The following is a 21,915-nucleotide window of genomic DNA, read 5'->3' on the forward strand; positions in this document are numbered from 1 at the left end:
ACCCTTTGCGAAGAGGATCCCATTAATCGTTTCCCTTTTGGCCATCAGCCATCGCCAAGACACCTGCGGCGCCTGCGGACCATGGTCAGGTACGTAGCTTCCACAATCTGGCTTGGCGGTCAGAAGGGATTTCGGTTTCTGTTTCAACCTTCGGCATATTCCAAATTTTATGGAAGCTCGCCGTGGACGTGAAAAATGAGCGACAAAATTGTTTTCTTGCAAGCGAACTCGATGGTTTCGCGAAAGAAGGCTTCATTACAAGAGGTCGTGGCGCTAGTTACAGCTCTCTAGAGGCACAAGAGCTGGAGGCTGGAGCATGCATCTAACTCTACTAATGGTGGCAGTTTCGTCGTCAGCTGTGCGTGGCTGTGCTGTGCACCGCGCGCTTAGAGCCACGTGCTTTGTCGCTGGAGGCAAATTTGCGGTGTTTTGATCGCTGTCGTCGTCCAGGACGTCTAATCGACGGCGGTCGTCGTGAATATGGCGACAGGGGACGACCAAGGGGCAGTGGCTGGGGAAAACCGCACCGACCTCCGTGACGTCCCGAACCCTGCGAGTTGTGAATCCGGGCATAAGGAGTTCAACTCGATGTCCGTCGCAGAACTGGAGGCGGTGCTGAACGACCCGCAGCCTACGATTTCGAAGCGCTACCGGAAACGAGTCCTGCGAAGAATAGAGTGGCTCAAGCGGAGGCCGGAAAGGAGGTGTGTGCGAATTCACCAAGTCGCTGTCGCGCTACCCGCTGCGGGAGCACGAGTTCGCGAACGCTGCCCGTGTGCGCGAGATTTCGGCGCCGCGAAGATGTCCAGGTGGTCTAGCCCGGCACAGCGGCGTGCCCTCATAGCCAGGTGTAGCCTAGGTCTGAACTTCTGCCCCCGCGCTACGGCCCAAGCACACGAACTCTCGGCGCTGCAATGAAACGGCTGATGCGGGTGCTGATATTTTTTTCCATTCTGAATGGGCAAAGTCGGGGTAGAGCGAGCAACGCTTTCGTTTCGCAATAAACGACGCCACATCCTTTCGAATTTTCTTTTAAAAAACAGCAGCCATTACATACAGACAGGCAGGGGTGACGCCGCCAGGAGACATTTCTATCTAGCCCAATTATTTATTTAACTCCGCTGTATTTTTGAACGCTTGGCCACCGGAGCACAACACTCGATGCCATTATTGAGAACCAACAGTGTTAAATAGATGGCACATGCAGAGGATGACCATATAAAAAAAAGGCAGTGACTGAGCCCTCATTCCCACAGCCGTTTTTTACCCCGTCACGGCACCGTTCCGTCACCGTCTTTCGTCATGGGCGCCGTTTTTCGACCGATTTTTCGCCGAAAACGGTGCGACGATGACGGGAGGCCGAGCTCTACGTTTCCGTCACGTCAACGTGACGGGACCATGCCCCGCGCTAAACCAGCTAATCAGAAAACAAATTTTTACGGCTAAATTTCGCAAAAAGTGAGCACAAACCATTTTCTTTACTTTTCAGATTAAAAACGCTCAATTCTAGGCTAAACTGATCACTAGGCAGACGACCTTGTAATCTGACGGAAAGCTCCCGTGTAGATCCAGTCTGAACACTACTCCGTTCCGTCAACGTCGCTTTTTGTTGACGTGACGGTGCCGTGACGGAGAAGGTGACGGCTGTGTGAATGAGGGCTGACAGTGCTTTCTTTTTTTTTTTGAAATGTCACCAGTGAGACGTTATTTTTCTATAGTAAATATGTCAACATTGTGATCTTGAAAGGGACACTGAATTTAGTGAATATGCCAAAGTCTTACTTGTTAGCTGTGCAAAGCACTTTCCTCCATGTGATCCTATGTTTAACAGTTTAGTGGATGTTTAGAGCCATAGTTTATCTGTAATACGCAGCAGAGCCGCCTGTGCCATTCGCAGTTGCCGCAGTGCCCAATGCAAGAATATTGCACTGGTTTGCAGCGTGTTTTCATGCTATCTCACCCTCCGGATTTAGGTTTTTTACTCATTTTAGGGCGTATTGTTCACGTGGAGGTGTTCACAACTTCCACGTGAACAACTTTATTAGTTGTTCACATGGAGGTTGTGCAGGTTAGGCATGCTAACAGTTGATTAAATTTGGCCCAGTGAACTTTTCAGCATGTCATCGTGGCTGGCATCAGTGAATCGCTTCGGAGGATGGTGAGAGGGAGGTTTTCGGCAGTGCGGAATGAGGTGTTTCCATGCAGCTAGCCACCGTACTCCCTGTGAAACTCCTGTAGTATGGCATTTGTGAGACACTCCGCTTCACTTTGCTGCTTGTTGATCACATTCTAGAGCCCGTCATGACGAAGTGGTTGGCGCACGCACTTCAGCCTCCAGCATAGATTGCATGTCCACATCCTAATCCTGGAAAGGAGGGGACACTATTCGTAAGAAGGTTATTTATTAACCTTGGCATGTGAGATCTTGAGATTTGCGTATTCAGTGCATAGTAACATCCGGAGCACAAATATTTAGCCAGTTTTTACCCATGTGGCCGGATTTGGGAATTGTGCAACATGTCTCGCTATTCCGAATTGTCTTCCTGCTAAATACTGCAATGCTTTATACCCATTTGCTCTAAGAAGGGCCAGGGAGTGCAACTGTACTGCACCGGTAATTTTAGCATTGTTATTGCTAAGGCTACATCCATATCAAGTATTAGTTCTGCAAATACTATTATTTTTGTAAGAACTACATGAAGTTTTGTGCTAGTGAAAAGAAATTTTGTATTTGTGGTCTTCTTGCACTGTTTATAACCTTTAGGATGCAGCAAAAATGATGCAAATCTCACTGTTACATCCCAAGATACTCCGTGCAACAATTGACCTCATGTTAAAAAAATGGTCCTGAGAAATTGAGACGTGAAGTTTGGAAACGTAGGCGAAAATTGTCAAAAGTGCAACAGCATTTGCATAAGCACTTAAAGTACTGCTGCGATATTTTGCAGGTACGTTCTTTGAACCCTGTAGACTGCAACTAAAATTAATACAAAAAATGTTTTTTTTTTGTTCTTGGCAAACTTTTGGTTCTCAAGAACAGTGAGCAGGAGAGGAAGAAAAAAAAAAAGCTGTTCTCCATTTGCATTACGTGACACCATTTCCCAGTGTTTCCTTTCTCTCCGTGCTTCCTGCTGGGGGTGCAGCAATGCACGGTGCATCCCATCGAGCGGGTCTCGAATCGGCCGCGGGAGTCGCGCCATGCGCTTCATGCCCCAACAGTTTTCACCAGAGGCCTGGTTGAGCTCCACTGGTGGCGCAGTGTGCACCATGGGCAGCGAGGTTTCTCCACGAGCGAGTGTGCGAAAGGCCGGGGCTGTGCAGCTGAGAGAGGCCCCTGTGGTGGTGCAGGGCCCAGGAGAAGGAGCGCAAGAAGCGCAAGCGTGCGGCCAGCAACGGGGAGGCGGGGACCACCCACAAGAGGCCCACGTTCACCACCATGCGGGAGTCCCCGTGCAAGATCCGGGTGGCCATCGACCTCTCGCTGGGGGCCCACATGACGGACAAGGTATTGCAGCAGCTGGCATTGCACGAGTGAGGACTGGCCCCTCTGCAGAGGTTTAGGGAGCTATTCTCCTTCTGTACGGGCCACATGGGCCGTGGCCACTTCGCAGCACTGTGCAGCCCTTGTGGACCCAACGCACGAGCAGGGGGAAGCTTGCGATTAGTTGCGAGGGATGGTTTCATTTCGCTGTCTTCCCATTTGTGGAAGCAAGTGTCCACGTTGATGGAGGCACTGGACTGCTACTTGCACAATGAAGTGGACATGTTGAAAGAAAAAACAAAGTGCCCTGAAAGTCTTTCTTGTGCTCGCACAAAGAAGTGAAATTCCAGATTTTACTTTGTCGGAAAATTTTTGTGACAATCTTTTGCTGCGGAGGTCTTGTTTGCGCACAAAAAATTCAGGCACCTTTGAAATACAAATTAGGTCCATCCAAAACTGACACGCTTGTGTCTGGAGAGCTTTGATTGTACGAGATTTTTTTGTAAAGTGTATGTGCATGTGGTTTCTTGTGAAAATTCAAAATTTCAGTGAGAACATTAAGGTAAAACTGAACACTTCACTCCTGTAAATAACAAATTGCAAACATTTTGACATGCTTTCATTGGGGCAATGCTCTTAGGAAAACAGGGCTGAAGCACACTGAAGGTGATACATCTTATTATGTCTGCTTCCACTATTGTGCACAGCTTTTGCAGAAACATTCAGAATGCACCTGTCCGCCACTTGTGAAGTTAGCGAGCGTTCAAATTCTGAGAGGAAGCAGTTCTGGTGAGCATGAATCAGTTTGTTTTGTCGGTGCTTTGGAAATTTGAGAAGAAGTGTAAATTGAAAGTATTATTTAGCACGAAAGTGTTATTTCAAAATGTACTTAAAGTTGTGAACTCCTTTTCACAGTAGTTAATGTTCTACCTTACTACTATAGCACTTTTCTAGATGCCACGTAAGACATGCATGCTACCGTTTCTTTTTTTTTTTTTTTGAGCATACTGCATGAGTTTCCTTGTGTGGTAAATGAAAAGTGATATCATTTTATAGGAAGGTGCTGAAATCCTACACAGTGTTTCGCTGCCACGCTTGTGGGAATTGCTAGATGTCCGTGCCAACAATGCCTTGAAGCAGGGCACCCATAACCAAAGGGCCTTGGTTATGGGCGCCCTGCTTCTGCCAATTGCCAGCAAATTTCGTATTCTCCTCTGAGGTGACAAGCCTGTTGGCATGGGGGAACTGTGTACCCAGACTGTGTGTGCAAATACCCCTGGTGCTTGCCCGCAGGAGAAGGTGAAATGCCGCAAGCAGATCCAGCGCTGCTACTCGCTGAATCGCAGGTCCCCAGCTCCTGTCCAGGTAAAAATGCCTGTCCCCAGTTGGTACTACATGGGCTCTAGGAGATTTGTTCTAGGGATTTGTCTCTGTGATGTATAGGGAAGAAATGAGTGTTCATCACTGTCTTGCCCTTCATCGAAACTTGCACTTGCAGGTGACTACAAGTCTGAACTAAATTCTGCGCGTGGAGGAAAAAAATTTAGGCGCAACCATGTAGGGGTGCTGAGAATTTCAGCGACTGCTGAAGTTATTGTTGATTGAAATTTTTGGATGGTTGAAATTTATCTGTTTCTTGACTGACAGATTGAAATTGCTGTGATTGTTTGAAATTGTTTATTTGTATTAGTTGTTTTAGCAGTCCTTGGCTCCTCTGTAAGTATGGGCATGTGTGGTGGACTGCAGCCTCTGCAGTCCACCACACTGCAGCCACTAAAAAGAAGCAAGGCAGATAGAAACGAATAAATGTAGAGAAAAAAATGGAAGCTAAAAGGTCGTTAGAGATGGACAGGGCAGATAAATTGGACATCAGAAAAGAAAATTTCTACGATAATTTCAAGTGCAGTGCTTTCTTTGCTTTTTGAGGCTAGAGCAGGTTGCTTGAGAACTAAGAGCTTTGTGGGGTAGTATACACAAAATGATGGGATATGCGTGGTCTGAGGAAAAGAAATGGAAACTGTGCGGCACTTAGTTTCAGAATGTGAGTGTTTGAATGGATAAACTCACATTCTAAAACTAAGTGCCGCATAATTTTTGTTTCTCCGGACGGACAGATATCCATATCCGGATGGATACACTCACATAGAGTGTCAGTGTACCATCCAAATCTTCAAGAGGGAAGTATTCGGCTTCCAGAAGCCCTATGATTTAAGGGTAGAACAGAGGGAGTTAACTTTAAGGCTGTTGAGACAACTAAACGATTAGAATGCTGTTGGACGAAAAGCAGAGAGGAGAATAATGCCTAGGACAGCTACCACCTGCAACTGTAGACAAAAAAGTATTTCGTGCTTGCCCTCGAGCACCGCTAGTATTAAACGAAGAGTATAAAACATAGGTATATTACTTTTTCTTGGTGAGATGACATGTGAGATCACCCCGTTTCAAAGGCGATACCACTAACAATCAATCAAGCATCAATCATAGTATTTGTAATTTTTGCATAATTGAAAAATGTGATGCTTTGAGCGGTAAAAAGTGTGCTGCAACTCAAATCTAGTTCGAGCGCTATTCACAAATACCCATGCATGACACTCCATTGACTGAGCAGTGCACAAACTGTGTGCATCTTCCAGTGGTTTGCTTTGTGCACTACTGATTTTCTTCTGCACTAAACCTAGGATGTTCAGCCTGTTCAGCCTCTGTGGTGTGGAGATGCAAATATCATAGTGTTTAACCATGGCCGGTCTGAACGCGCTTGCTCGCCGCCTTTACGGCCTGTGCAACATCGTCCAATCCGTAGCACGTTGTATTGATGTCACTGCTGTTGGTTGGTGTGGCCGCTGCAAACTGCACATGGTAGTTTTTCTTCTTTTGGGCTTTATAAAATGAATACTACCACCTTATCGTCCGGATAAACGATGAAAAGTGTCTTTATTTTAGCCAGTCTACGCAGTGCAAACAAAACAGTAGCTTGACAGATTCACTTGAGTGTCCCTTTAACGTGCACTTTTGTAGGTGTGTCTATGTGAAGCTCGACATAGAAGACCCATCCTGTGGTCACTGAGTCCTGTTTATGCCGGGTTTATGGTGCACCTTCTGTGTGCAACTATCAAGTGGATAGGGCTTTACTGATGAGTCGTGATTGTGCTGCCAGAGCACCAGGGATTGACTGCATGCACCTGGACCTGGCTTCAAAAAGATTGTCCTTGCTACAAGATCGCTCCAGGAAAAGACAAATTTGGCCCTTTGCCATGGTGTTGTGTCCTCTTCTCATTGAACTTTGGCCGTCCTTCCTGCTGTAAAGCCTGCATAGCATGCATCACCATACAGGGTTTGGGCTGTGCAGAAGTGAGGCCCTGTCATTCGATGCGTGTAGGACCTAGGGAGGTTTTTCTCATTCTTGGTTGTCTAAGCGGCTGATGACGCAGTATTTCACACGTTTCACATTTCCTATTCCAGCTGTATTTGACTGGCCTGGCTGCATCGTTCAAGGACTCCCCGAGCATGCATGGCTTTGAGAGGTGGGATGTAAGTGGTTGCTTGATGCCCTCATAATGTCACCCCTTCTGCGGGCCCTGCCCATGGCGGGCAGCGCGTTTGGCAGCTGGCGCCTGAACGGGATTAGCGCGGCAGCACAGTGTTGGTGTCTTCCTGCCGCTAGAGCTCTGGCTACTCGTGCTGCTCTCAGGTTGAGGGAAGACGAGCCCAGCCTCGGCTTTAGTTAGATGTCTAGGTGCTCACTGTGACGTTGTGGCAGTGAGGGCAGCTAAACTGCAGCCACGGTCAGGACCAGCATCGAGCCCAAGCACACACTGCGTCACTGTGCCGACTTGCACAAGTACGAGTGGTTGTGTGTGTGTCAGACTGCATTGCCGTCTGCACCCTTGCTTTCGGATTGCAATTTAGGTGGCAAAATAAGCTTAGGCTTGTTCACAGCACTGACAAAAGTCAGCTGTACCAGTCAGTACTGCGAGAGAAGAGCATTTTTTTTTGTTTTTTACTTTTTACATTTTTGTCACCAGTAACTTTGGCTGCTAGCAAATGAAGTCAATATGTGTTGTTTTAGTCATGACTGCATTGCTGTTGAGAAACTGTGACGTTGCGCAGCCACAGCCAATAGGACCTCTAGAGCTCAAGTGGCACCAAACCCAGCTCTGCACAACATGGCGAGTTTCAAACAAGCGTGTTCAGCTTTCGTGCCTCTTGTGCGCCATTTTGTGGGTTCCTGCCACGTGTAGATATAGATGTGCAACATTTGGCTCGGGTGTTTCTGGCCGTGTGAACTAAAGGTCACGCAAGTTTATTAGCAGTGCGCACAAAGTGTTGCAAGGGGACTTTTGTTTTTCTGTTACTGCAGACAGTGTAATGCGACAGTGTTCACCTCTCTAGAACAGTATAGTTGTGCAGCTCTTGCAAGCGCAGCCGTCTAGTCGAACACTTTGGCAGGGCAAACGAATGCAAAATTGGAAGGACGCTTCCGACCACTGAACGCAGGCGTGGCCCTAGGGGTGCACCTTCTCAGAGAATGACCAAGTGTTCCCCCGGCAGGTGCACACTTGGAAGGGGGATCACGTGAGCTGCTTTGGCAGGGAGAACGTGGTGTACCTGTCCAGCGAGTCGGACAATGAACTGCACGAGCTGGAAGAAGACAAGGCCTACGTCATCGGGGGCCTCGTCGACCACAACCGCAACAAGGTTTGGCTTTTCGCCTCTCCCCTCATCATTGTGCAGAGATTTTCAAAGATCAAGCACTTGGGCTTGTTGGGATTTCCTCACTACATCGCAAACAGAGCGCGAAATAAAGATGCTGATCGCAGCAGGAAAGTCAGCCGCGATTTGAATGCACTGAGAAATGGCGCGAAGACACAGACAGTGACAAAGACCATGCCTTGGCAGTGTGTAGTTGCTGGGGGCATACGACGGCTGCTGGATGCCAATGTGGGTGCTGCCACAGCGCTGACCCTAGCTACAGTAGGCATCCCCCGGAATCCACTGAGAGCTTATGGCGCCACAATTGATTGAGGGATGCCACGACCAGCTCCGCTCAGCGGCAGGATGACGACAAAGGGCAGAGATGATGAACGGGGGGCTTGACTAGCCAAGTTGTGATGGCATCAGCGGGACGAGGTAATGACGACACATGTACATCGACCGGCTGCCACAAGTGCCGCTGTGGACGTAATGGATGTAACCTCGAGGCCCTCTAATCCCAGGTCCCAGGGCTCCGTGACGGGCGAGGCCTTTTGGTGGGGAGGGGCAGTTCTCACCTGCTGGGGCCCACGGGATGTCGTGAGGCATTTGTCAGAGCAAATACTGCTTACCTCGGCTATAAATTTTATATTGCGTGGGATCTTTGTAGTGGACTTGGGGAAAATGAAATTTTGGATATAAAGAATTCATTTTTCATTTCCCCTTTTCCAATTGCATTAAAGGAGCCATGAAGAGAAAACACAAGTTTGGTTCATTCAAAAGATTGTCTTGTTAGAATCATACTGACACCACTTTTAACGTAAACTTCGCTCAAATAAGCTACATAATTAGGAAAAACGGAAATGGTCATGCGACCCACCAGCTCATTTCCCGCAACAGAACCTATGATGTCACATGAGCTAAGCTCTGCGATTGGCGGAGGCTGGCAGAAGCAGACGCAAATTAGGTAGAGCTTACAAACTAGACGAACGAGCGATTTGCGCTTAAATTTAGGGCACATTCTTTACAAAGCAATAAGAATGATGGGACAAACAGTGGAAGTTACGAAAGCACATGTAAACATAGAAGTACTGATGCGTTCTGCTGTTCGTACTGCGCACAGCATGCTTGGTTTAGCTGCACAGCACTACGGGGCTTGGGGTTGTCTCAGACGACACTGGCCAATTGACGCAAGCAACGGTGTCTTACGTGACCCCATTTGTCGAGCGAGCACTGTTTCAGGGAACGAATATTTTCTCCCAGAACAAAAACAAGCCAGGTTTAAATGCGGGCAAAAACAAACCAAACGCTTGCCACGGTATGGTGGCGCCATCTAGGTTACGGAACGTAAAGAAACGCGGGAACAAACCAACACCGCTGTACAGGGTGGAGACAACCTTTGAACGGTCCCGTGCCGCCGCAATTGGGCCAATGGGCTCAACGCGTTATTCTTTTTGTTTCCCACGAGACCTAGCAATGCGAAACAGACAATATGATTCAAACTTCTTCAGTAAAGCGCGTTGCGGCGATAATTTTAGCGCGGTTTTGACACAATGACTTGCTTCGGCGGCGAGCGAGCAACCGAAAATGGCGGCGCCAGCGTATACGTGTCTCTACCCTGTACGGCGGATGCGTGAATGAAGGTACTCTAGGCTGCAGAGCGGTCGGTTCCTGCGATGTCATTTGGGACCACGAAAACGCACGATTGAGCGGGAAAATCAAAATTTTAACCTAAATTGTTTAATTTCTCAGTGAATAAAGCACCGTTTGTATCCGGACAAGCACTGGGGGCACTATAAAACACGAAATCTTTTGAATAAAACCAACTTGCATTTTCTCTTCATGGCTCCTTTAAGTGCAGTACAGTCTGCCTTTAATAAGGTTTCAAAAATGTGGAAGGCCCACTTAGATATATGAAATAAAATGTGCTGCGAACTATATCAAAGTTGTGCTGAATGCAAGGTCAGAGGACCAACAAATAGAACGTCAACTGCTGCTGCTGACCAACCATGTAAAGGGAAAGGGGGGGTTATTTCGACACATTGAAATGCCCGCGTCTGCCCGGGTCAGAGGTGAGACAGATGCGCATATTGCACAGTTTTGATACCATTGGGTTTTTCTGCTTGCCAAGGTGCTCAACAAGCATGAAAACTGCAAAAATTGCACCACACTTCTCCAAAACAGCTCAAATAGCAAGGATTTTGGCACTGCAGTCAGTTTAAGTAGGGAAAAATGGCACACTTAGCAACATGATTTTGCAAGCAGTGCCTAGGTATTTTTAGGGGGGAAGTGAGGATCAGATAGCAAAAAAAAATGACCGATAGATTGTTCTTTGTTTTTAACTCATATTTTTAGATTGCATGTTTTATATTTGCGAAGGTGGAAACGGGCTTGAGCCTTTTGGAGCAGCTCAGGGAGCAGGAATACTAGTGCTGTTTTGGAGCACTTTTGGAACAGTAAAAGGGGATATTTTGGGCAGCTTGGAGCACCATAAGCTGAACTTCAGAACAGTGCAAGTCTGTTTGGGAGCAGATTTATTTATTTATTTATTTATTTATTTATTTATTTATTTAGAACATACTGCTAGCCTCTTAGTGGAGGCTTTTGCAGAAGTTGAGTGATACATTCAAAACAATGACATAGCACATACCAGAAAGAAATTCAAAGCGATAGACGAAGTGTTCTCTCGTTCACCCAATATTAAAGGTTTACTTTCATTACACACCTAACGAGACTACGCCTAACAAATACTCTACATGTAACGAGACTTTACACCTTCTACACCGGAAAAAAAAAAAGAAAGAAAAAAAAAAACCTGAGAGCGGAAGAAATTAAGAGGCAAAGAAGCTAGAAAAGACAAGAGATAATTTGAACTAAACCTGACTAGACTCCAGAGAAATTAAAAATAAATGCTCACATTCACAAAACAAAAGAGAAAAAAAATACCGTGCAACTGGGTCATGTTTATCCAAATAACGAATGTATCAGTGTTAATCAACTTTTAGGGGTGAAGCACCTTAGGGGCTCGGGCTGTCAGCGTCTCCTTCTCCATCACGTTGAATCAAGTTGTCAAACGATGGTCAAAAAACACGTGTATAATGGATAAAACCGGTTCAAATTAAACTAACGTGATTTAAGCTAATTTAAAATACAGGAGTAGTCAGGATTTAATTGCATTAATAACAGAAATTTGTTGAATTTTGTCTCGAAATTGGTTTCAAACGCCAGGTTTTCTCCTGTAAAGCATACTTAGCATGCTGTAGCGTGTGACACAAAGACAACTTACGACCAGTCTGTCTTTCATTTAACTGCTTAAATCCGGTTGAACACAAGAGAGTGCGCCAGATCAGCGCGCGCCATGTGGCAAGAGAGAATTACAATCTTTGGATACACTTATACACTGCATGGTTCTCCCCTCCCCAGTTTTTACGTTAGTGGAGATGGCCCGGGATTTTTTTTTTCCAGCAGAGCCAGTGCGCTTACCAATGGAAAAACAAGGGGGGGGAGGTACGTGCCTTTCCCCGTCGCCTCTTTTCCTCCAAAAACTGGTACTGTATGGCTGGACACTCCGACACTCCTCCCGAGCTGATTGCTTGCCGATACTTGCTAGCGTAACAATCTCTCCTCTCGCTTGTGCCAGTGCCATGCCTGTTTTCTCACCCTATTTGACACGGCACAAATGGCACAGTGGCATGTGACCTTTGGAGCAGCACTTGCCCTCCCAGTAGGATAAAATGCGAGGGCCTGACTGAAGAGCAAAACTTTTTATTCTTTGCTTGTGACGCTAGGCGGGAAGATTGCAGCAACTGCTGGTGACGACGCATGCGTCGCGGTGCAGGGTGCTGTGCGGTGAAGCAGCATTTAGGGGGCCAAGTTAGCACATTGCCCGCACCCCAAATTCACTCCCAAGTCCAGTGAAACCGTGCCAGTTGCCACCACTTAGAAACCCGGAAATTGTGACGAGTGGAGCGTTAGTCCTTCAGGGAGTCTGCCAGAGCACGCCATGTCGGGAACGACAGCTGAACGAACGAGTCCCTACTTGCTTCCTGAACAATGCGACTGGCATTGAACACCATCTCAGTGTTGCCTCACATTTTGCAGCACCGCTTGGGAGCAGTTTTGGCGTAATATTGCCTTTTAGAGCAGGATGGCGCAGGAAAAGCAGATTAGTGCAGCATGTTGCAGCACTTCCACCCCTGTATTCTATGCGTTTGCAAAAGTTCCCCATCAAAAACATCTGCAAGCTGCCATAGGAAAATGCCTATGCCAGCTGAGGTGCCAAAACATTTGCACATAGGGGGTGAGAAAAAAAAGCAATTTTTGGAGCGCTATGTCTCCAGAACTCCGCAAAACCACCACTGGGTGCTGCCATCTTGGTATCGTTAAATTTGCCGAGCCCTAGTCTTCCACTTTCCAGCCACAACTTTTATCGGGGCACACTCACAGATGCACAACGGGCAGAAAAAGAAAGACGGTGAAATGAAGCGACTACAGCTTCTAAAGCATAGTTCAGGTGCTGAGTGTGCTTCATCAATTGTTTCCCTGGTTAGGTTTCCCTAGAGTTCCTGTATATAGCTCCCCTAGGGGAGCACAGTTGCGCGTCCATCCGGCATCTTGAGTTCCAGGTCGTGCGGGAAAGCCACCCGTCTCGCATGTAGGAGCTGCCGCCGGGCCGCTGCGCCAGCGGCAGCGGCGAGGAGGAGTGGCGAGGAGCGGTGCGGACAAAAACTGGCGCACGATTCTCGGCTGCTTATCAGCTGAGTAGCCACCGCTGTCGCTGCTTCTACAACCGCCGATGCTCAGTTGAGCAGAACTGACTGAATACGGGGTCTTGTGTGCAGCATGAAAAGTGGGCTTTCCTGTCGAACTGGAACCCGCGGCATGTGGCAATCAGACGCGCAACTCTTGCGCTACGCGATATACGGAAACTCTACGTTTCCCACTTAATCATTTTATCTGTTGCAATAGTAAACAGTGACCTTAATGCAGGGATAAGGCTTGAGAACATGTGCCAAATTATAGGCCGTCGCGCGGCTCAAATGACAAAAGTTGACGAAAAACGATGTGGTGCCTGCGACTTTTTCATGGTTGACCCTTGAGTAAGAAACGCGGTGCGTGCATCTAAAATTGAGGTGCACAAGCCTCAGGAATGGAATGATCGACATACCAGAAGTTGCGGTGCACGCTGCGTCGTGGCGATATGTTTGGGTAGCGCATGATAGCAGGACTCAATGCTATTGAATGTGAGTGATTGTAATTAATGCATGCGAGGTGAAACCTAATGCCAAAGGGGAGGTGGCTAAACAGCGCCCAAATAGCAATTGTGGTAAGCCTTGGGGATTGAAAGGGCAGGGCTGGTGGGGTGTGACGAGATTTCACCTTGCTTTGCCGTATCGCTGCCCTCATTCGTACACTACTTCGGGATTACAAAAATAGTATTGTCAGTGTTCACATGATAAACAAAGCACGTTAAGATTGCAGCATTTGTCAATTTGATATTTTTAACCGCGCTTTACGTTGTTGATGAATACAGCCTCAATACAACGTACCTCGTGATACTCTTGTTAAAAAAGCAATTAAAAAGTCTACTTCCCCCCCCCCCCTCCTGAGTTGTTGCAAATTTGATTTTTAAGCTCCTATTACGACTTATTAAATGTCGTTAACTGCTCCAAATCAAGGTTTTCGTGCTCCAGAGTCAAAATTTTGCAGCTACAAAAGGTGCTCCCAAAAAGGGGTTCAGCTGTCGTACTTACCTGTTTTCCTGTGTGTGGTGGCGGCATTGTCCTTTTGACAGCCCTCCAGTGATGCAGAAAACAGAGGCGCTGACTGATAGCAGCAGAAACCCCTGCTTGCTTCTCTGTTACGCTCCTTGGGTGCATCACCATCTGTGGCAGGCTTTGTGCTGGGGTCCACTCGCAGGTTGTGCGGGGTGTGCATTCATGACCGCTGAACGAGAGAAGGTCTTGCTGTCGTCGCATCAGCCCCCTGCATCGGCCTCCTGTTGCCAATTGCAAATGCTGGGGCCTGGAAAGGGTGTTCTCTCAGCGTGTTCCCACTCTATCGTAGATGTGCGAATCGCAGTGTCGCTGTTAGCGAACTTGCTGGCGTTATTTTATCTCCAGTACTTGGGCGTGCAGGAGGTTGGCACGTCCGGGATGTGGTAGCAATGCTCGGGCCACCTTCCTCTCTCTTACGAGAAGCCACCCAAGAAAACTGGACGAGGGTGGTGGGAAGCCGCGCTCCCTCACTAGCTGTTTCCAGAACTGGCCAGGGAGCTTACGTTCTTCACGGAGGGGCTTGGGCTTCTATGCACAGCTTCCCTGAGAAAGTGGGCGGGCGTTCTGTGAGCCACCCCGTGTGCCCCACTGGTCTGCTGAGCTGATGACGTGTTCCCTCTCTCTGCCCCCAGGGCCTGTGCCACAGGCTGGCCGAGGAGCAGGGCGTGAGGCACGCTCGGCTGCCCATCGGAAACTGCCTCGTCATGAAGACACGCCAGGTGCTCACCATAGACCAAGGTGAGTGCGTCTGCTGGAGATGCTCGGCACTTTGTTTTGTCAATTAATCGAGCCGGACCTGCCTGCTACTGCAGTTGCGGTGTAGACCATTTATAACAAAACCGCTTATAGATGGATTGCACTGACGTCATCGTAGCTGCCATGTTTGTGACCCACAAGCACGGCGAAAGGCTGCACAGTTATCTGGTGCTCATATCTTTCGGAGCACTAAAAAAGTTGGAAGTGGGTCACAAGGAAGGGTTGTGATGACGTCATGTGCAAGCTATGTATAGTGCGGGGCCGGATATAACGCGGGTTTTTGTGACCACCGATTTGCCTCCCAAAGAACCGCTTAAAACGCAGTTGCCCAAAGCACAATACCGTTTATAGTGCGGTTTCTTTGTAAGTCCACTGATCGACTGGCGCAGCTGGGGCACCATTTTGGGGTTGCGAAAAAAAAAAAAAAGATGGAATCAGCCATCCGACACAGCGCGTGCTCCCTCTTCTCCTCTAACTTCGATATAGAAAAAAAAAAAAAGGCGCCTTTTCATTCGCGGGTTCCGTTTGCACTATTTGATAACTACAGCTGCCCTTGCTTGGTGCACCTCGGAAAATAGCAAGTTAGGTAGCATTCAGGTGATAAAAACAAATGGAACTAGAGGCCTTCCTGAAATCGCCAAGTCATGTTTCTTGGTGGTTGGTTTGGTCTGTTCCTGCACAAACAAGATTCTCTGGCATCACAAAAGAATTGCCAGAAAGTGGGTGGGGCGTTCCCACTGCTCTATACGTTTTCTGTAATATCTCAGTTATTTGTGGTAATCAAGATATTTGTGCTTGATTTGTTTGTGCTGAAATTGGTGGAATTGTCATCGGATGGAGCAACCTTTTTAGAACCTAAATTGCATTTTGTCTTCATAGCCCTTTAAGTTGCATGTTTGGAAACACCACCTTGGTGGCCTCCCCAGGCAAGTGGCCATCGTTTCATTTTAGTGGGGCAGTGCGGCTTCTCATTGAGGTGCGCTAGTACTTAGATGGACGATGTGGACAGCATGCAAGTTTGCTACATTCAAAGGCGTACCCCTTGAGAAAAGCACTCACCCGAGTTTAACGCTAACTGCATTCAAATACCACATTCACTCGAATCTAGGCCGGCCTCGATTCCAGGCCGACTCCCGGAATTTGGAATGTCAGGGAAAAAAAAAAAAAAAAAAAAAAAAACTTACCTCGAATGTAACTCGAATGAAAAAAAAAAAGCACTGGACTGAGACTAAAACATGCACTTTATTACGCTTGCGGCGCTTGTCGCAGAATGTTCAATGCTCACTCGTCGTCGTCGTCGTCGTCATCATCGCTGTCCTCTTTGTGTCCTCATTATCACTGTCCACTGTCCTCACTTCCATCCAGCGCGTTCGAAATTGTGCACTTGCGGAAGGCACGCACAATCACCTCGGCCGAAATTTCGGCCCATGCCGCGGCGACCCAGTTCGCCACTTGGCTGAGTGAAGCGCGCTTGATGCGCCAGGTCGGTGTCAGTTGGTGATCTTGCAGCGTCAGCCAGTCGTTGCAATGCTTCCGCAGCCTGCCCGTAAATGGCTTGTTGATGGCCACGTCGAGCGGTTGTAGCTGGCTTGTCATACCACCGGTTATTACTGCTATGTCCGTACTGCCCCCTCCAAAAGCACGGACTTAACGGCATCTGTCAAGTGGCCGCAGTAGGAGTCCAGAACCAGGAGTGACTCCTTAAACTGCAGAGCACCGGCACGTCGCTGCCGAATAGTCTTGACCCAATCTTCGACGAGGGCACCAATCATCCAACCATTGTCGTGGGCTCGCACGACAACGTTCTTAGGGAAAACTTCCTCGGCTGGAACAGTCTTCCTCTTAAAAATGATGTACACCGGCAGCTTTTGCCCATCGGCCATGCAAAACAACATTACGGCGGCGCGCTACTTCTTGTAGCCGGCAGTTTTGACCTTCACTTGTTTCACGCCCTTGTCATTCATGGTGCAGGCCACAGGCATGTCGAAATACACCGAAGTCTGATTGGCATTACCGATCTGGCCCAGTCGGTGCTCCTTTTTCACCCAATTCTTGATGACAAAGCGTTGGAATGCGAAGAGAATATAGTACACTACCAATGCGTGCTGCCGGTGATGATGTATGGAGCGGAAACTTGGCACCATACTAAACAACTGGAAAGGAAACTTAGGTCAGCCCAATGAGCCATGAGACGAAGCATGATAGGGGTAACCCTCAGGGAAGGGAAACGAGCCTCCTGGAGCAGGGAGCAAACTCGAGTGCAAGATATCATAGCTCAAATTAAGGGAAAGAAATGGACTTGGGCTGGCCATGTAGTGAGAAAAAATAAGTGCTCCCAGAAGAAAAGGGGGATGTGGCAGCACCCATGAGAAAGTTTTTGTTCAGCGCACCACAAACGTAGTAAACAAAATTGCCATTGTGATGATGTCAAGGTTTGGGAGACTCAGTGACCTGTAGCAGGGACGCAGGAATGAGAGGTACAAACAAGCATGACTAACATTTACGCCGGACGATGCGCAGGGACAGAACGGTGGAGGACAAACAGTAAGGCTACAGGGAAACGGTTAATGAAAAGCGATGTGAAGTACTGTCCTGCGGAAGGCATCTCTTGCAACTTGATGGCGTACTGCAGTGAGTGCAAGTACCAGTGCTGCCCCGTTTTGACGGGGACAAAGACCATTCGATTCAGGAAACTGTGGAAGCCTGCAATACCAGTAAGAGGGGGAGTGAATGTGTGAGCCAGGCTCCGGTTAACTCTTTCGTTACCGTGGGAAATTGACCGATTTTCAGGGGTCTCAGAAAACCTTTTTTTTTTTTTTTTGTGCTAGACACATTGGTTAGGCACATATTGCAGCAACATAAAATGCAAATGATTTAGTGTGCTTCCAAACAACACCAGTGTTTAAAATGTTTTCATTACATGAAGTTGCGAACAAAATGATCAAAAGTTTTGTCCAGTTGTCGTACAGAATGATAACAAAGAAGTTATGTGTAACAAACCACCTGGAGTAAAAAAAAATTGGAAGATACAATTTGTAGGGAAACATTTAAAAAACAAATCCTGGAAAAAATGTCGACTGGCGGGGAACAGTTTGTCAGACGTAAAAAAAATGTTAGCATGCGTGGTGCCCGCACCGTGCAGTGAAGCCCAACCTCCATTCCAAAATGCACAATTTTGGGTGGTTCTCTGGAAGGAATTTGGCAGTTTGGCATTATTATCAGGTGGCTTATGAGATTCCCAGACATGCAAATCATTAGCTGATGAGAAGTAATAAAGGAAACAGACTGAGCTTTCATAACGGGAGTCTCTGTCTCTAGCTATTCCAGGCCTTTCGCAGTAGGCCGGCGGGAAAATTGTAGGCGCGTATGACGGTGATCTTGGATCCGTCGATGGCTTGCCGCCAGTGAAGTAGGCACTGCATATTCTTGCCCACTTGACGGCTGCCATTTGGTTCCATCGGCACCATGTAAAAAAAAAAAAATTACCATCATCTTCCAGACACAGACATACTTGGACGAAAATGCCAATAACCGCTTACTTCATGCGGCGCACATAGCGTATCCATTTCACCCGTGCTGAAGGCATGGCCGTATTGAAAACTGAAAAAAAAAAACTCTTCGTTTCCGGCGGGAAATTATCGACAGTTCTCGACGCAACAGTTCGTATGCGACATCACGAAGTCACCATCCCGTGGGTACTTCCCACACTGCGTGGTGGACAGGGCTGTCTGCTCAGCTACTCACCACGTAGTGTGGGAAGTACCCACGAGGGCGGCGCCAATGTTCTCTTGCACACTCCCTATTGTAGCACCATCTGGGAGGATGAGCGACACATGAGGCAACAAAACACGTTTCGCTGTTCGCTGCAGGCCCAATCAACATACTAACAATCGTTTCAAATACCTAGCCTGGATATGTCATCGGTGACCCTGCATAGCACGATTTCTTGGGAGAATTAAAATTTTGGCTTAAATTGTTAATTTCTCAGTGAATAAAGCATCGTTTGCTGCCAGACAAGCACTGGGGGCACCATAAAACAAAATCTTTCGAATAAAACAAACTTGTATTTTGCCTTCGTGGCCCCTTTAAGCGACAGTTGGCTTCTTTCGTTATGGATCCTTTTCAGCAATCACAGTTATGGGGGATGAGAATCTCTGAATAGTAGCACCGTTGTTTCACCTCCAAAGAGTAAAATAAATGAGGAAGTTGCTTGCAGTTAAGTGCGCTTTCAAGAGTGCACTGTGCGCCTTTTTTGGCCGATGCAACTGCCGCAGTGCCCACCCGTGCAGTCTAGCCAGCAGAAAGGGCTGTTAGAATGAGGGTGGATTTTTATGTTGCAATCGCTGCTGATGTTCACCAGTCACTGCTGAGGGTAGCCGGTGCTCCTTTCAAGCAGGCTAGTCGGGTGTTGATCCTCTGTGTACCTGGCGAGGCTCTGGTGGGGCACGCTGTCAGCGTTGTGCGTACGTGGCGTGTTCCCACTGATGTGGGTGCTGTGTGCGCAGTGTTTGCCATCCTGCTGAGGGCGAGCCGCGGCCAGCCCTGGACAGAGGCCCTGCTCGAGGTCATCCCCCAGCGCAAGGGGGCCAAGGCACGCCTGCCAGAGGAGGCGGAAGAGGAGCGCGAGCACTCGGAGGAGGGGGAAGAGGATGAGGAGCACGAGCACTCTGAGGAGGAGGAGGAGGAGGAGGAGAAGGAGGAGCACAAGCACTTGGATGAGGGAGAGGAGGAGCACAAGCACTTGGAGGAGGGAGAGGAGCCTCAGCAAACGCCACCTGGTGGTTCTTTGTGCTGACAGCATGCATCTCGCAATCCGTGCTGGTGGAGCAAGTGGGGCCACTTCACGCGCTGCGCACCTCTTCTCTGGCAAGAAAATGTCAGCAAAATCTTCCATCTGTAACAGAATGGCTGGTGCAGGATGGAAGCAGTCGAGCGGAGAGGGCGATGCCTCCGGCTGTTCCTTCCTCACTGGCTAGCCTTGCTGCATGAAGACTTGGGCTGCCAGCGCACTCCACACTGTCGACAAGTGGCTGAACCAGGGACCCCCACAGTCTTCGTTTGTTACCACTGATGCCTGCTGTTACCATTGTTACCATTACCATTGTTACCATTGGGGTCAAAAGAATACAGAATGTGTTCAACAACGACAGTACGCCAGACCTGCGGAGCAACGAAAGGAGCGAAATGCTCACGCATTCCTAACAATCTACCAATGGGTCTCCCCTTGATTCTCTTTGAAGAGAATGCAGCTACAGGTGCAGATTAGTGTGGTTTTTGCTGGTGCAGTCATCCAGCCCTTTCATTGTATGCAATCTTCTAATCAGATACCAGCATTTAAAAGAAGGTACTGAACAGCTGCTACAGATTGTGCAACTTCAGATTGACAGCATTCAAACTAAATGCAACATACATAGCTTGCTTACTTGCATTCTGCTGTAAATGCACATTTCGGGGAGTGCTGTTGTCTTTCGTGGTTTGTCATAGCGCTCTCTAAATGTGCCTCTGCACTCATTTTCTCTCACAAAGGTTTGACTCGGGCCATCTCCGACGCTGATATTCTTCTTTATCAACACTTTCCACTGGCTGGTAAACACTGCACGGCTGCTGCAGACTGGAATGTGTCTGCGAAGGCCACGCAGGCGGCGGGAATTTTAAGTGCACAAATCAGCATTAGTCCCAGCACCCATGAGTGTAGCGAATTAACGAGAACAGGCAATTGCAGATGAGCTAATTATATTTCAAACTACTTGAACTCCTTGCTGTTTCGGTCTCATCGTGAGCATTTATACTCATCCGCTCTGACCCCAACTTCAGTTTATTTATTTGCATTCTCTGCCCTTTTTGAGCTGTAAACAGCAAGACTACTTTCTGCGCGCTTCTGCCGATGCCATATTTCATACCTGACGAACTTTGAATGTGGCTCCTTCCCTTTCTTAACGAGCATCTTGCAGTGCCTTGTAGTACTAATGGAGGCTAGGATTGATTATACATGGCATTGCAAGAACAAGACAAACGTATGTTTTTAAGTTCGAATTTTTTCGGGGGCGGGCATAATATAGATGTAGTATTTATTTGTGTCATAGTGAGTTTCATATTTGCGCATCTGGTGACTGGACAAGGTGAAAGCCTTAAGTGCCCCATTCTGCAGAAAATTGTTGCTGTGGTATCTCTGCGTGTTGCCAGCAGTGGAACAAATTTCAAAAGAATAAACACCTCAGAAACGATGAAACACAAGAGATGTGCTTCATCTTGTGTTTCATCATTTTTGTACTGTTAGCAGCGGAGCTGTTGTAGCTGGCCGTAATGTGTGCTGCGTAACGCGTTAAGAATACCAAGAAAATGCTGAGTGCTCGTGAATGCATGCCTCGCAACGACCGCCGAGCGTCCTTTGCACGCACAGTGGCTTTAGCCAGAGAGAGAGAGAGAGAGATCCCCGGCTCGTGCAATGGCTTAGCAAAAAAAGTGAAAACCTTGAGGAGCGCCTCGCGTTGCCTAGCAACCAACAATTGTCAATGCCACAGGTGGTGGCATTGTTGGTGCAATACCTGCTCCACGGAACCTCGACACGACTCCAGGAGTACCGCACATCTGTCGTGCACATACGCGCCGCCGCTGCGCCCCAGCTGTCGTCAAGCGCTGCTGTGCATGCAATGCTTGGCATGAACGATATCAATGCATATGACGATGACCACTGCTAGCACAGTGCAAAGCAACGACGGGACATGTAAATAAACAATTTCAAACTTGTACAAATGTGTGGTGATGTGCCCTTCAGTGTTCACGTAGCAAGAAATCCTGCAGCTTCGCTATGGTTCAAGCCTTCCGCGACTTACTGCAAGCTTCGCCAGTTTTTTTTATTCCTCTAATGTACCAACTTGCCCAATCTTCCGTTTTACCAAATAGAAGAAATGTTGCTGGTGCGTTCTTATTCCTTTCTTTGTAGCACATGTCCACGTGGGGGACTGGCGAGCAATCGGGAACTTTGAATGGCTAATGTGCCCATTTCACAAAATTCACAAAACAGTGAATTTGAAACGTAGGAGTAGTAGAATACCGCGTGTCGCGTGACATGATGGCACGTGCGTAGAACAGGTGCACCCCAGCCAAGCAGAGCCCTGATTCTAGGGTAGCTGTGGCGTGTATCAGTCCGCTTGCTGGCACAATTCTCGCTGTAAGACGACGAAACGAAAGTGAATGAGACATAAACACGGT

The 21,915-nt window shown here is 47.9% G+C and overlaps 1 protein-coding gene across 1 annotated transcript; it reads left to right on the forward strand.

The window, feature by feature from the left end:
* The first annotated feature begins 310 nt into the window (after positions 1-310).
* LOC144180370 (uncharacterized) lies at positions 311-21,598 on the forward strand. The gene is made up of 7 exons (XM_077708736.1): positions 311-704; positions 3,349-3,505; positions 4,775-4,846; positions 6,941-7,009; positions 8,030-8,176; positions 14,580-14,685; positions 19,209-21,598. The coding sequence occupies exons 1-7, from the start codon at positions 481-483 to the stop codon at positions 19,496-19,498; spliced, it is 1,065 nt and encodes a 354-aa protein (XP_077564862.1). The 5' UTR covers positions 311-480; the 3' UTR covers positions 19,499-21,598.
* Positions 21,599-21,915: the final 317 nt, after the last annotated feature.

This window comes from Haemaphysalis longicornis, unplaced genomic scaffold (genome assembly GCF_048455015.1).
Source record: "Haemaphysalis longicornis isolate Haplotype H1 unplaced genomic scaffold, Haemaphysalis longicornis Haplotype H1 scaffold_1, whole genome shotgun sequence".
Lineage (NCBI taxonomy): Eukaryota > Metazoa > Arthropoda > Arachnida > Ixodida > Ixodidae > Haemaphysalis > Haemaphysalis longicornis.

What these genes read in the sequence shown, in the direction of transcription:
- LOC144180370 (XM_077708736.1), top strand. Translation starts at nt 481, where the DNA reads ATGGCGACAGGGGACGACCAAGGGGCAGTGGCTGGGGAAAACCGCACC. An exon ending in GGGCCCACATGACGGACAAG is followed by an intron (nt 3,506 to 4,774) that starts GTATTGCAGCAG and finishes GCTTGCCCGCAG; the next exon opens with GAGAAGGTGAAATGCCGCAA. An exon ending in ATGGCTTTGAGAGGTGGGAT is followed by an intron (nt 7,010 to 8,029) that starts GTAAGTGGTTGC and finishes TTCCCCCGGCAG; the next exon opens with GTGCACACTTGGAAGGGGGA.